The following is a 14327-nucleotide window of genomic DNA, read 5'->3' as shown; positions in this document are numbered from 1 at the left end:
TTCAAGCATGGAATCTAGTTTGTATTATAAAGAACTCCCTTGATTTGCTGAAGAGTTTACTGCATACATTATAAGTTCATTTGTGGGTAGAAATCACATTCCCTCACTTTGAGGACTGATGTACCTGATACAAAATATTTAGTACCATTTTCTATCTCTTACTTAACTTTATTAAAACCCATTGATATTCCGTGCCTACATATTTGAATAATAACATAATGCTGGTGACTTCCTTACATATATTAAGGGGTTACTGTTAGTAATATATGATATTATGGGTAAATATTAGCATTTTCAACTTTGTTCAAAATATACGTGGATGTTGAGGAAGTTTCATAAAGGTATTGGAAGATTGTAAAAAAAAAAAAACAATGAGAAAGAGGCAATATATTTTCACGAAGGAAAAAACAAAACAAACATAAAGCTTTATTGAAAATATAGGGTAAAAGATTGTCTTTCTGTGTAGCTTATAAAGAATGGACTGGTAGATAGAATAGGATGGATCTTCATCTGTTCTTGAGCAGTAATAATCATAACCCTCTGATAATGTTTATTTTTAGTTGACCCTAATAGACTCTGATTCATGTTTTATTGCATCTATATTACCATTACAGGTCAGACGTGTCCGGAAGGTAAAATACACTATGATTGCAGATATCCTGTACCTGGCTTACCTTCTGCAGGTGTAAACTGCGAAGTTACCTGTGCAAATCTTGCAATGAACTTCACATGCGTTCCACCACCTCCATGCTCAAGTGGTTGTGTTTGCCCTCCAGGGTAAGATTTCTGCATTTCTTTCTGTTTAATTTCTTCTTATATATTATAGCAGGACCCAATAACATTTGTCATCAAATTCAAAAAATGAAATAGAGTGTTGCAGGCTTGAACTTTCTCTGAACTATTCCAGGGGTCTGGTAGAACATAGAGCTTATCTGTTTTTGATTACACTTGATAAACACACAAATTAAGAAAGAAAGAAATGAAAACCCACTCAACCTAATTATTCTAACACATGGCAACCTATTCTTCTCCATCTGGCCAGACTAAGGGGCTGATTAGGATGGCGGACGGACTTGCGTCCGTCCGCCACCCCTGAGTAGGAGGGACCGTCCGCATGGGCAGCGGCGGTCCCTCCATGGCAATTAGGATGTAACCGCCACCCTGGCGGTCACATCCTGTATGTTTTACATTGCGGCGGGTGCTGCTTGAAGCAGCACCCACCGCAATGTAAAAAATGAAAGCAGTGCATTTGCATGCACAAAGCGGCAGGCACTGTGCGATGCCTGCCGCTTCGTGCACGCAAAGGCAGGGGGGTACCATAGGTACCCCCCATGTGCACCCCCCCACGCAACCTTCACCCAGGGGGCCCGCAACAGGCCCCCAAAGTGAATGTCCGTATGCTTTTCCACGGTGGAAAAGCCGCCACGTAAAAGCATTACTTTCCCTACATCCTAATATGGCTGGCGGTGTCTGATAGACACCGCCAGCCATGTTAGTGCTTTTCCGCCGTGGTCGCCTTCCGACCGCGGCGGAAAAGCGGAGGACAGATTGTGAGACCCACCAGCCATCCTGATTTGGCGGTGGGTCTTTCAAGCCTCCTCGGCGGATTTCCCGCATCCTCCGGGCCGGTGGTGGCTTCCGCCGGCCCGGAGTATGCAGGAAATCCGCCATCATAATGACCCCCTTAGTACCTCCTCCCCTCATATTTGCCACTTCTCCTGCTAGTCGTAGCAAAACTCTGCCTTAAGGCAGAGTAGCACACACCCCACAAACAGTTAATACAGCTCTAATAATCCAGATATTGGCACTTGAGGACTGCCTCCTCCCTGCACGCTATGCAAAAGACCCAAAATGTGACTGGAACACAAAGCTCTGTGCTAAGATTTAAAGTAGAGGTAATTAGAATTGGGATTAGGATGCAAGCAGTAGACAGTTAATCAGTATAGCAGGTCAGGGGCATTCATAAATGTTGAGAAAGGAGTAGGAAAATGGGTGTTCCAGGGAGCTGACCATACAAAATCCGAAGACAACTCACAAATTTACAAGTTTGTTTGTATTCATTGTTTTTTCAGAAAACGTTTGCAGGATATTATGGACCCTGAACAAGCACAGACTTTTACTTCAATAAAAATCTACACTAGTGGTTTTATTTTGAGGTCAACAGATGCTATACATCTGCCAAGAAGCAGTGGAAGTCCTGTCTGCCCTATCTGGGATGCATGGAAATCAATACACTTTAAACAGGGCATGTGAGAAAGTCACCAATTTTAAGAGGATGTTCCACATCTACTAAATTATAAACCAGGCCCTAAAAGTCTTCGAAGAGCAGAAGAGGAAAGGATATACCGGTTATTCCTTTACTATAGTACCCCATGTTGTCCCCCTATTGAATTCTATGACATCAAACTGCTGTTGGCTCATTTAAATTTGTACGAGTTAATACAATTAATTCAGAACACTCTCTCCATCTCACTTTCCCAAAGGCACTTTTCACTTTGTAACAGCTCTTTTATTCCTCACCCTCAATCACCCGACACACCTGCTCCTGAGCATTGCACTACACACTACCCTAAAGCAATTGAAACACACAAAGACTACCGGTTAGATCGCATCCTATTCCCACAGCATTTAGAAGTGTTACTACAAACAGAACCATCAATTAATTTAACTAAGCTACATCATGAAAAATCATCTCTTCCCAACTCAAGTAACCCAACATCTACGCATAATCACATCACAGCTGCCATCCTAAACTGTAGATCGGTGGTCTCCAATGTCTCATCAATACCCACTCTCATCTAAGAGTATGCCCTTGACACTATTGCACTTACAGAAACCTGGTTCAGCCCCTCTATCATAACATTGTTTGATTCATTGTACCACTGGGATACAACATCCATCACATCAACAGAGCTGAAAGGTTTAAGGTGGGCGGATTGCATGTATCCACCAATAGCCACTTAAATGCATGTGGGTCAGCTGGAATAAATGCATATATTTCCAGGGGAGGCTACAAACTCAGCACCTAAAGCTTTGAGACTACATTTTGCGCATCGTTGCGCTTCAAATCTCCCTCTCACCCCCTCCCCCCTTGCACCGGACCTGCTCTCGGCTGAGTATCGACGCCGAGGGCAGAGCACCGGTTTTTGGCCGCCATCTTGGGTAGGGTTGGGCTTACTGACGCGATTTCAGCGTCATAAAAGGGACGAGAGGGCGAGTGCAGGTAATTCTGACTCTGCACGCTTTTCCCCCTCCTGAGGCGGAAGCCGGGAGGTCTCTTGCCTATCCTCTGTGTTTTTACTCATTTTAATTGCAGCATCTTGCATTTTGCACTTCGCCTCACCTGAGCTGAATAGGTGGACTATTATTGTACATTTGTGCTTTGGACCCCCCAGCGCTCGTTGCGCTTCAAATCTCCCTCTCACCCCCTCCCCCCTTGCACCGGACCTGCTCTCGGCTGAGTATCGACGCCGAGGGCAGAGCACCGGTTTTTGGCCGCCATCTTGGGTAGGGTTGGGCTTACTGACGCGATTTCAGCGTCATAAAAGGGACGAGAGGGCGAGTGCAGGTAATTCTGACTCTGCACGCTTTTCCCCCTCCTGAGGCGGAAGCCGGGAGGTCTCTTGCCTATCCTCTGTGTTTTTACTCATTTTAATTGCAGCATCTTGCATTTTGCACTTCGCCTCACCTGAGCTGAATAGGTGGACTATTATTGTACATTTGTGCTTTGGACCCCCCAGCGCTCGTTGCGCTTCAAATCTCCCTCTCACCCCCTCCCCCCTTGCACCGGACCTGCTCTCGGCTGAGTATCGACGCCGAGGGCAGAGCACCGGTTTTTGGCCGCCATCTTGGGTAGGGTTGGGCTTACTGACGCGATTTCAGCGTCATAAAAACGGGCAGGGATGACTCCGCGCAGCGGACGCGATCAGCGGTCGCGCCGGATCTGCGCCGGAGTCGTGCCAGAGTCCTGCCCGTCTGCGCCCGTCAGCGACACGGCAGCGGACGGCACGGCGGCAGGCTCTGTACTTAGGCGTATGTACTCTGCTGAGGATCTCCTCTCTTTTAACCCTAACACCGCCACTTGTCGGTATGTGTTCCCCGGCCGCTTTAAAGGTAAATGCTGCTGCCCAGGCTGCGGTTGGTATCCTAATATTTACCGGGCTTCTGAGGGTTCCCGGCCATCCCTGTCTAAACAGTTTAAGTGCTTACTACTTAACACCCGCTCATTGCATAGGCACGCTTTGGACATTTTTGAGCTACTTACCTCTGAGCAACCACTCTGTCTCATGCTCACAGAAACATGGCTCTGCGATTCGTCTAATCCTGACATCGCGGTAGCCTTCCCGCCAGAATATATTGTTTATAGACAGGATAGGACAGTGGGAAAAGGTGGTGGTGTTGCACTTGCAGTCCTAAGATCTTTTGCCTGCTCAATAATTCCATCTCTGCCTATTCCTGGTTGCGAATCCCTCGCCTTCTCCATTGCACTCTCCCCGCATCAATCTTTTACCGGGCTTCTTGTTTATAGACCTCCGGGTCTGCGGGGTTCATTCTTTGCGGACCTTCAATCGGTTATCACTTCTCTCTGCTTGAAGGTGGAAAACTGCATAATGTTAGGGGATTTTAACATCCATATGGACGTTGAGTTGGATAGTGAAGCGACTAAAATCAAGGACATCACTGCTCCTCTTGGTCTAATTCCTCACATCTCAAGTGCAACGCATAACAAGGGTCACACGCTTGATCAAGTGTTTTCCACCTTTCCCCTTGTTATGTCCCAGCCCACTCCTGTTCTTTGGTCTGACCACACATTGATCAGTTTTTTGATCCAGGGTAGAAGTAAAACTACATATACTAACTCAGACCACCACAGACACCCCAGAAGACCCCTACATAAAATTACTCCTGAGAATCTGGCTCAAACGCTTCAGGATTATCCCTGTATCCAATCCGGCCATCTGGAGAGGGACCTTGAAACCTTCCAGGAATGGTTAACGGATAGGCTTGATGATCTCGCGCCTCTCTCCACCCCTTCTTCATCCGTCAAGCGTAGTTCGGCCCCTTGGTTTTCTAAATCACTTGCGTTAGCACGCCGTAATTGTAAGGTAGCCGAAAGACTCTGGCGGAAGCATTATGATCTAGAAACCAAGTTTGCCTATAAACTAGCTATTAAATCCTACCACTCTGACATTCTTCAGGCCAAAAAAAACTATTTTTCAGATAGAATCGAGTCTGCGGCAAACTCCAGCAAAGAAATTTTTTCCATTGTCAAAGAATTTACCTCTCCAAAATCGAGCATAGTCCAGCACAAGTTCTCTGAACCTTGGGTTAGGGAGATGGCCATTTTCTTTAACACTAAAATCAAATTGATTCAAGAATCCTTTCCACCTGCCGTTCCAACTGCTTTAATGTATGAATCTAATTTGATGTCCTTATCTCCTGACTCCTGCCCCACTCTATCGGAGTTTCCTCCCTTACTGGAATCAAATTCGCTGGATCTTCTACTCAAAATCAAATCTGGCTCCCCGCTTGACCCTTGTCCGGCGAGCTTTCTAGCTAGGAATGCCTTGACCCTGAATCCCATAATCTCCCCCATTCTCAACCTTTCTCTGTCCAGCGGCACTGTTCCTCCAGCCTGGAAGAAGGCTATGGTTTTCCCCCTTTTAAAAAACCAGGCCTCGATCCTAAGCTACATGCCAACTATAGGCCCATATCTCTCCTACCCACCCTGGCTAAGATCGTCGAGAAGCACGTTCACCTTGTGCTGTCTTCCTTCCTTGAAGATCATGGGTTACTCCACTCCACCCAATCTGGCTTCCGCTCCAATTTGAGTACTGAGACCGCTCTTTTGGAAGTTAGCGAAGCCATCAAGGAAGTCCTCGACGCAGGCGGAAGAGCAATGCTGGTGATGTTGGACTTGTCGGCGGCCTTCGACACCGTCCCGCATGAGGCCCTCTTGAGAAGACTTCACGAGATCGGTCTCAGAGGGACGGTGTTGAGCTGGCTGAGATCTTTCCTAGCGGGTCGCCGTCAAGTGGTCTGGGCCCCCCCGTACTCTGCCGAAGTTCCGCCCATGGATGTCGGAGTCCCGCAAGGGTCGGTGCTGAGCCCGACCCTTTTTAACATCTTCATGACTCCATTGGCGGCGCTGGCGGAGTCAATGGGTGCCCAGATCATATCATACGCTGACGACACCCAGCTACTCTTCACCTGCAAGAAGGGCACGGAGTTTGACGGGGAAAGCATCCGTGGTTGCCTTGGGGCTGTCTTCAACTGGTTTCAGCGAAGCAGCCTCAAATGCAACCCCGATAAATCTGAGGTGCTTTTCTTCGGATGTCCGGCAGAGCCGCCCTGGCAGGAATGGTGGCCAGTGAGCATGTCCCCCCCTTCCTCCTCTTCCTCGGTTGCAAAAAACCTGGGGGTTAAAATTGATAACACCCTTGCTTTGAAAACGCAGATCACAGGCCTCACAGGTACCTGTTTTGGTCTGCTAAAAATGATTCGTAAATTCCTTCCTATGCTCCCCGTTGCCCATAGGAAGTTGACAGTACAAGCTCTGATTTGCTCCAGGCTTGATTATTCTAACATCCTCTACCTGGGCGTGCCGGATTATCTTTTGCACAAACTCCAGGTTGTACAAAACTCTGCGGCTAGAGCCATCTTCGGCCTACCCCGGCAAGCCAGAGCATCTGAGTTGCTAGTCTCCCTGCACTGGCTTCCGATTAAAAAACGAATCATATTCAAAGCTCTTACACTGGCCCACAAGGCACTCCATCTGGTAGGGGCCTCTTACATTAGGAAACGGCTTTCCTTTTACAAGCCCACCAGATCTCTCCGGTCGGAAAATCTTGGCTTGGCAATGGTGCCTCCCATTAAGAAAGCCAGAATTGGTGGACGCTCTTTTAAACATCTTGCCCCCAGACTATGGAACTCTCTTCCCGTTGGTCTCCGCCACATCTCCAATTTGTTTGCCTTTAGAAAGGCCCTGAAAACGTGGCTTTTTAATCAATAATACTGTTATGTCTGTTATCCTTCTTCTTTTTCAGTAATGGGTCAGAAAGCGCCGGGACACTCCTTGGAGTAGCCGTGCGCTATATAAGTCACCCATTAACATAACATAACATAACATAACATTTTCCATATGAATAAAATAGCTTCCCATAGTATTTTCTTGAATGCAGTATAAATCAACTCATCTTGTTGTGAGCAAATATTTCTTTCGAGATTTAGATATCTACTGGGAAAAGGATAAAGCACTCCTACACCTCCATATCCCTCCAGAAATCATTCCTATCTGACAGCAACTTATTACAGCACTGGACTTCCCCAGCACATATCAACAGACCTGACATCTGAGTGATATGTGGATTACCCTTTCTTGTTTCCATTTGTTGCCATAGTTCTGGCCTCAGTGTAGTTAATTTGTCAGATCATTTTGCCATACTCTGAAGTATCTATAATAAGTAACTCAAGCAAAATTCAGTCAGATGTGTCACAAAAGATAAACGCATTTGTGACTTCAGAAAATGTAAGAGGTCAGAGATTGTAAATGGTCTGGAAAACCCCCCATGATTACTTACCCAAGAGAACCACAGCTAGAGAATTAGGAATACCATATGACAATCAGAGAGGAATCCATACCAAAATAGAACAACACCCTCTGAGGAGAGATTAATTTGAGGTCTAATTAAAACAATTGAAAGTGCTAATCCAGGTTATAACAGAATAAAGGGTGTATACACTGAACTGAGAAAGAGGGAGAAAGGGAGTTTACCCAGAGAGCGATAAAGAACTAGTTGGTGTCATGTTTGTGTTGATCCACAAATTTACTTTGAACTTGCACACAATTTAATTTTCAAACTTGCATGCAATCATATTTGTGTGTTCATATCTTCAAGATATAAACTGCTTGTTGCATATGAAGCGAATTAACAAGGGGCTCTTATGGGAGCATGTCTAGATTTATGCACCTAAGGTGTGTGCATTTGCTCATGTGCCTTTGCTCTCAAAGGAAACATGGTTACTGTAATGACCTACCTTCGTGGGAGAGAATCTGTAATTCACACATATATGTGCTTTTATTGTTCTGGGGCAGGAATTCACCTATCTCAGGTTGGATACAACACCAATGAGTGTACAAATCAAGCAGGAATCATTTCTGGCCCATCCCTTCATAAAGTAGAGTTCCAGTGCTGGTGCTATAGGTGCCAATTTAGGGAAATCACCTGATAAGCGGGGAGAACAGAACAGACGGGTCAGGTGTGACAGATAACACACAGGCAGCTTGCAGAGATCTTTGAGATACTATTAATAATGGCAAGATAACTCTGGTGGTTTTTGTACTTGGTGGGGAGATTAGGGGTGGGCGTAGCTCAATCAAAAATTCAGGTAGCATAATTCCGTAAATTACTGAAATATTAAGCGAAATTATGCATAATTATGAGAGCTACATGTCACACTGAAAACAATTACCCAAATAATCTGTTTTGGTAAAAATCAACTTGAAAATGCAGTTTCGAGTTGATTTCCATTTGCTCACATTCAAAACACTGCCACTCCTGTTTGGATTTGCAGTTTTGCATTTAAATATTACCTGAACAATCCACTCAAGTAATACAATCTACCTGAAATGTTCGTTGACCTCCCACATTAAAGAAACTGGCACTTACATTCAAAACACTGCTGTTCATGTTCAAATTTATAGTTTCGTTTTCAATAATTACCAGATTGGTCCACTCGGGTAAAAAATAAACCAAAAATGCTCATGTTCAACCATTACACAATGTGAAGTAATGGCCTAAACTTGGTAATTTCGCTTCCATTTTGTAACAAAATTACCAAAATGATGACAATTACTCCAGCATAATTCAAATTTTGCCCAGGCCCTGGGGAGATCTGTGTTTTGTTAGGGGACAGTTTTGACTCATCATAAAATAGCACAAACGGTTAAGGTGCCTACTGCTGCATGCAGATCACAGAATTGTATTTTATGTAGATAGCGCGGCGGGTCGCTCATTTTGTCAAAGAGATCCTTTTAGTACTTGCGGTTCGTAAGTTACACTCCTTCTAATTTAGGAAAGTGAGCTTCGAACCAGCAATAAAGAGCTAAATGCAAACTGCAAGGCAGGTTCAGATCCTTATTGTTTATTCTCAATTTTTCATTATTTTCAGGTTGCTGAAAAGGATACTTTGTGTATTAATAAAACCTTATTAGTAGATACAACCCAAACCACTCTGTTTCTTTTCAAATCTTGAGTTTATATTTCTCCACTCAAAGCACTCTTAAAAATCCCCTAAAAAAAATAAAATATTGCTGGGCCCAGGAGATGGGGTCCCCGGGGCCAGAAGTAGCCCAGGGAGGGCGGCTGCATGGCCCCTCCCCATATTACAAGTAGGTGGGGCCCAGGGGGATGGAATCCATGGGGCCAAAATCGGCAGCCCCCTCCCCTTTATAACAAAATATTTCAGAAAAAGACCGGCCCCTGTGGTATGCGGTCTCTGGGGCCGAAATCAGCCTTGGTAGGGGGGGATATAACCTCTTCCCTTTTCCAAAAAGGCCTGGCCCAGTGACGAAATCACCCCAGGGGCCCCCATCCCTAATAAGAGATTTAAAAAAAAAGAAAAAATGGCCGGACCGGTCACCTGAGGCCCTGCCCCCTTTCTCCACCACTCTGAAAATGCTTCTCCCGGCATGCTACTGGTTGGGAGATGAAGTCCAGTTGGTTCCTGAGGGTCCTTGGGGGCCAACGACCTCTTCTGTTACCTCCAGTAAGTCCACACAGCGGGATTGCTGATAGGTCATCGGAGGCCCCACCCCTTTTCTCAGCCACTCTGTGAACTTGCCTCCAGGCACTCTTCTGGTTGGGGAATGAAGTCCCAATGGATGCTGAGGGTCCTTGGGAGCAAACAAGTCCTCCTAATACCTCCAGTAAGTCCCACACAGCTGGCTTGCTGAGAGGTGTTTGGAGGCCTGCCCACTTTCTCCATCAGTCTATAAACACGCCTCCTGGTGCACTTCTGGTTGGGGGAATGAAGTTCCCTTAGATGCTGAGTGGCCTTGGTGGCCACAAACCCCTCCTATTACATCCAGTAAGTCCCACCCAGCGGGATTCCTTAGAGCTGATCGGAGGGCCCGCCCCTTTCTCCACCTCTGTGCAAATACGAATACTAGTTAAAAAAAACAATAGAAATTCACTTAAAAAACAATGGTTACACAGACATTATAGTTAGGAAATAGATTTTTTTTAAACCTTAGAAATTCACTGAAAAAACCCAAAGGTTACAGAACTTTATAGTTAGGCTCAGATTTCATTCATACAAAACCAGTGAAATTCTGAAGTTATAGTTACCAGAGCTAACTATAACTTACGCCACTGTAATTGACTGCTTATGACCTCGCATATTACATCAGTCAAGACATGGCCAGTGACATCACTAATGACATGACAAGTATTTTCTAAGAGTGTGTGATTGTTAAACATATAGACTAACCTACTAAAAAAGTTACATTAGTATACTAGGTGTACTACTACTGAGGGATATTACTTCTAACATATATTATGTGAGTGGCTGTGTGACTGTATGTATCCTTGTGTGTATGGGTGTCTGAGTAGCTGTGTGGATGAGTTAGTTGCTGTGTAAGTGCTGTATGGGTCAGTGAGTGGCTTTATGAGTAGGTGACTGTATGGGCGAGTGACTGGGTATCTGAATGGCTGTATGAGTGAGTGACATTTTATCGATTACTTTTATGATTTTTTCAGCATGCCACACTCCCAACAGATGGCAACTAAAAATGGTATGGTACTCACCACATTTTCTGGTTACTCTCCTCTCTCTCATAAGCTCATTTGATGTTTTAAAATTCATTTTTATTACAATATTTTTTACCATAGTTTATGCCAAGTAATTAATGAATTGGATGTATTTATAGAAAACCTTTTATAAAAAATCCTCACACTGTTTTTCTAATATGAGGAGGGGGTTTTAATATTTTAATTTGTGAGTTTAGTGGCCAACGTGTTTGTGGTTTAAAGGATCAGAGAAATATTGAAGTCATGCATTGTAAACATTTAGTTTATGGTAAGACCCTAAACAGACAAAAACATATGATTTACTCTTTTCAAATTAAATATTTCATTTGGAGAAAAATCGAATTCTCACATTTTGTAGGAATTTGAAAGGGAGCTCCATTGATTTTATCTTGTTTTCAATGTACCTCTTTACTCTTGTTATTGGTTTTGAAATTCTAAGTAACTGTAGTGATCATAGCCCCCTTGCTGCTTCTTGGACTTTAACCGTGAAGCAAGTTGGTCCCTTAAAGAAGCCCGATGTGATTGATGGTACTAAGAATAAGACTCTGAGAATAAAAAATGGAATAAGACTGACCCAGATGCCTTTATTCATTTTTGAGAATTGAGAAGCTTTTTTATCATGTCTTACTTTTGACAGTCCCATATACAAGAAGTTTTTTATAAGGTTATGCTTTGCAATCTAAAATATGTTAACCTCCGAAGGAGTTTCTACCGTGACCAAGCAACCCAATTACAATCCATAATGCTGCATGTTCAGCCACTATGGGCAGTTAAAGTCTGCCATTCCTTCTTGGCCCAGATCCCCTGAGAAAATAAAGCAAACACACTGTTTGTATTAACAAACATTGGAAGCATGTAAGGAGGAGATAAGGTATAAGGAATGGGATGATTTATTTGCGGAGGGAGGGCAAGGGATTCTACGAAATTCAAAGAGGTTGTAAATCATCCTTTCTTTTCAGATTATACATTTTGCAGAAAAGAGTTTGTAATCCTGTCTGATGCCTTGGTGAATCACTATTCCATAATTTTTCAAACAGAAAAATTTGAAAATCATACCCTAGAATCGGTAGGAGATGAGGCATTATTCTCGACATAGCTACACATCTTTAGCAACTCAATATAAGTTGGCCCTGGCAATCTGTGGGAGTATTTCAGGAAAATCCCCGGACACTGATGAACTCTCTATGGACATCTTTAAGAAAATATTCCATTCTGAGCCCTCCTTATAACTAATGCATTGAGAGCCGCAGTAATGTGTCTCCTTCCAGGGACATAGAGGTTTGCGACTATAGTCCCTATTTTAAGAAGGGGGACAGAAGCTCCCCTACTTGTTAGCATCCCATCTCACTAATTGATTCTAGTGCTAAGATTTTAGGATGGGTTCTTCTGACTTTCTTGGAAACATGGGCTGAAGGGAAGAATATTTTATCGGAAGTACATTTTTGGTTTGGTATGGTGAATCAATGATTTAAACCTTTTCTATCTTTTATATGGGAAACATATGTTTAATCTGGTAAATTGTACTAAATTATGGGATAGAATAGAGCAATTGGGGTTGGAAAAAGAACTGGTAATTTTCATAAGACAAATGTACTAGGAAACTTCTGGAAGAGTTCATTATGGGCCCTCAGGTGAATCCACCCCTCTAATTAGAACCCATAGAGCAGAGGTCTTCAAACTTTTGTCAGTCGAGCCCCCCCCCCCGACCATCACCACCACCTGACAAAAAAGTTCTGGAAGCTGTGACTCTGCATCACTGATGGTTCTTCCCTCCTGCAGAGCCTAGGTCGTATAGAGCAAATAATATTAAAAAGATTAAGAGTGTTTTCAGTAAACTAAGTTTTTTTAATGCTTGTGCTTCTTTTAAAGTTCAAATGAAAAGTCTCGAAGAAAAAATTAGCACAGAAAATTACATTGGTGCTTTATTTTTCACATAAAACACAACATTTAGGATAGATTAGCAAAAACAGTCCCAAGACACAGGTGTGGGGTGTGCCTGTTTTTCTCCTCAGAGACCATCAATGTGGGGAAGGAATCTTGCTTCTCCCATCCTTTGGTTGTGCTCCACTTCCAGTCTTGAGAAAGTACCTGGAAACGAGAGTGCGCACAACATTTTGTAATATATTTTTTGCAGTTTTACATAGTGCGAACGTGACCCAAAGGTATTGGAGAACTTTCCTGAGCATCTTTTACATTACACAAGCACACATTCGTTTTTTGTAAGCACAGGGAGATTAAGTGATTTGCCCAGAATCACAGGATTTTGAGCAGACACCAAGAATTGAACCTGGTTCCCCAGCTCTACAGTCATGAGCTCTGGCTGTTGCGCCACATTCTTACCCCTGAACAAAATATCCGAAAAAGGTGTTCCACAAAACATGCTTTCTGACATGATTGAAAAATCCATGATTATGTGGAGCATGGCCAGGTGTTGCCATGTCAGTAGGAGGCCAGCCACAGTTTTCCAAGAAAGCAATGGAAACATTTACATCATACACATGTGTTATGAGTGATTCAAGAGGATATATACATCTGTATTCTTTAACAGCATCAAGAGTCGATTTGTTGGCATAGTTGGCTTATAAAGAAGATTGCCTTCCAAAGCTTCAGAAATAGCTGCACAATATATTTTTTTATTTATTCTACGAAAGAAGTAAGGACAGATGGGCATACTTCACAATATTTTATATATCAAGCTTGTAGAAAAGAACAGAATATAATGATGGACCCTTCCTAGAGTCAGCACCTGACTAATTTTCTCCCAGTGATGTTCGTTAACCCTTAAATTAATTAAGGGGATTGTGTGCACACTGGATGGCACCCATCATCACTATGCCTAATCCCTGGGGGATTTTAATACAGAAAAAACAACCGCAAAGGTGCACCACAAAGTAAAAGATAACAAAACGATCAGTGCAGATGATATATAAGCACAATGAAGAAGTATTTCTCAGAGAGATGTTGTTGATCTTCTTTTAATCTTTATTTTCAGTTAGCAGTAAAACATACACAGCCGACGCGTTTCGTCCCAAGCTGGGACTTCTTCAGGGCTTTGGATTTATGATACGTCGCTTATGCAGGGAAATATGAGAGGAACCGGGGTCCAAGGGTCGCCTTCCCGGATAGTGTAATCCTGTTGTTTGTTAGTTTATTCCAATGTTAATTTAACAAAGATGGACCTGAGTGGATTATGAAATTAGTAGTGGACTGTAGGTCCTATTTGTCCAAGGGAGGAGGGAGTAGGCACTGTGTTTTCCAGCAGGCCGTTCCTGGTAAAACGGCCGGCACCCATCCACAACCCTCGTCCCGATGAAACACCCGCAGCGACATCGTCATCAAGCTTGTAGACTCAGCTCTAAGGATTGGAACATGTCATACAAGCACTAGCGACTTTAATCATGGTCAAATTCATTTGTGACTGGTAAATTATGTGACTTTACCCAGGATCACGTGAAACCAGGACTCGAACCGGGGTGCCCAGAACTAAAGTCAGCACCTATGGCATTAATGACAAAT

The 14327-nt window shown here is 43.6% G+C and overlaps 1 protein-coding gene across 1 annotated transcript in view; it reads left to right on the top strand.

The window, feature by feature from the left end:
• The window catches only part of OTOGL (otogelin like), a 1110282-nt gene that overhangs the window by 375775 nt on the left and 720180 nt on the right, over window positions 1–14327 (top strand). Inside the window, exon 21 of the mRNA XM_086931129.1 lies at window positions 615–777. Coding sequence (XP_086787255.1) covers window positions 615–777 — 163 coding nt within the window. The remainder of the gene's footprint in view (window positions 1–614; window positions 778–14327) is intronic.

Source organism: Lissotriton vulgaris, chromosome 1_1, assembly GCF_964263255.1.
Source record: "Lissotriton vulgaris chromosome 1_1, aLisVul1.2, whole genome shotgun sequence".
NCBI classification, from domain to species: Eukaryota; Metazoa; Chordata; class Amphibia; order Caudata; family Salamandridae; genus Lissotriton; species Lissotriton vulgaris.
Note: the sequence above shows the minus strand (reverse complement) of the source record. Positions and strands in the feature narration are given on the sequence as shown.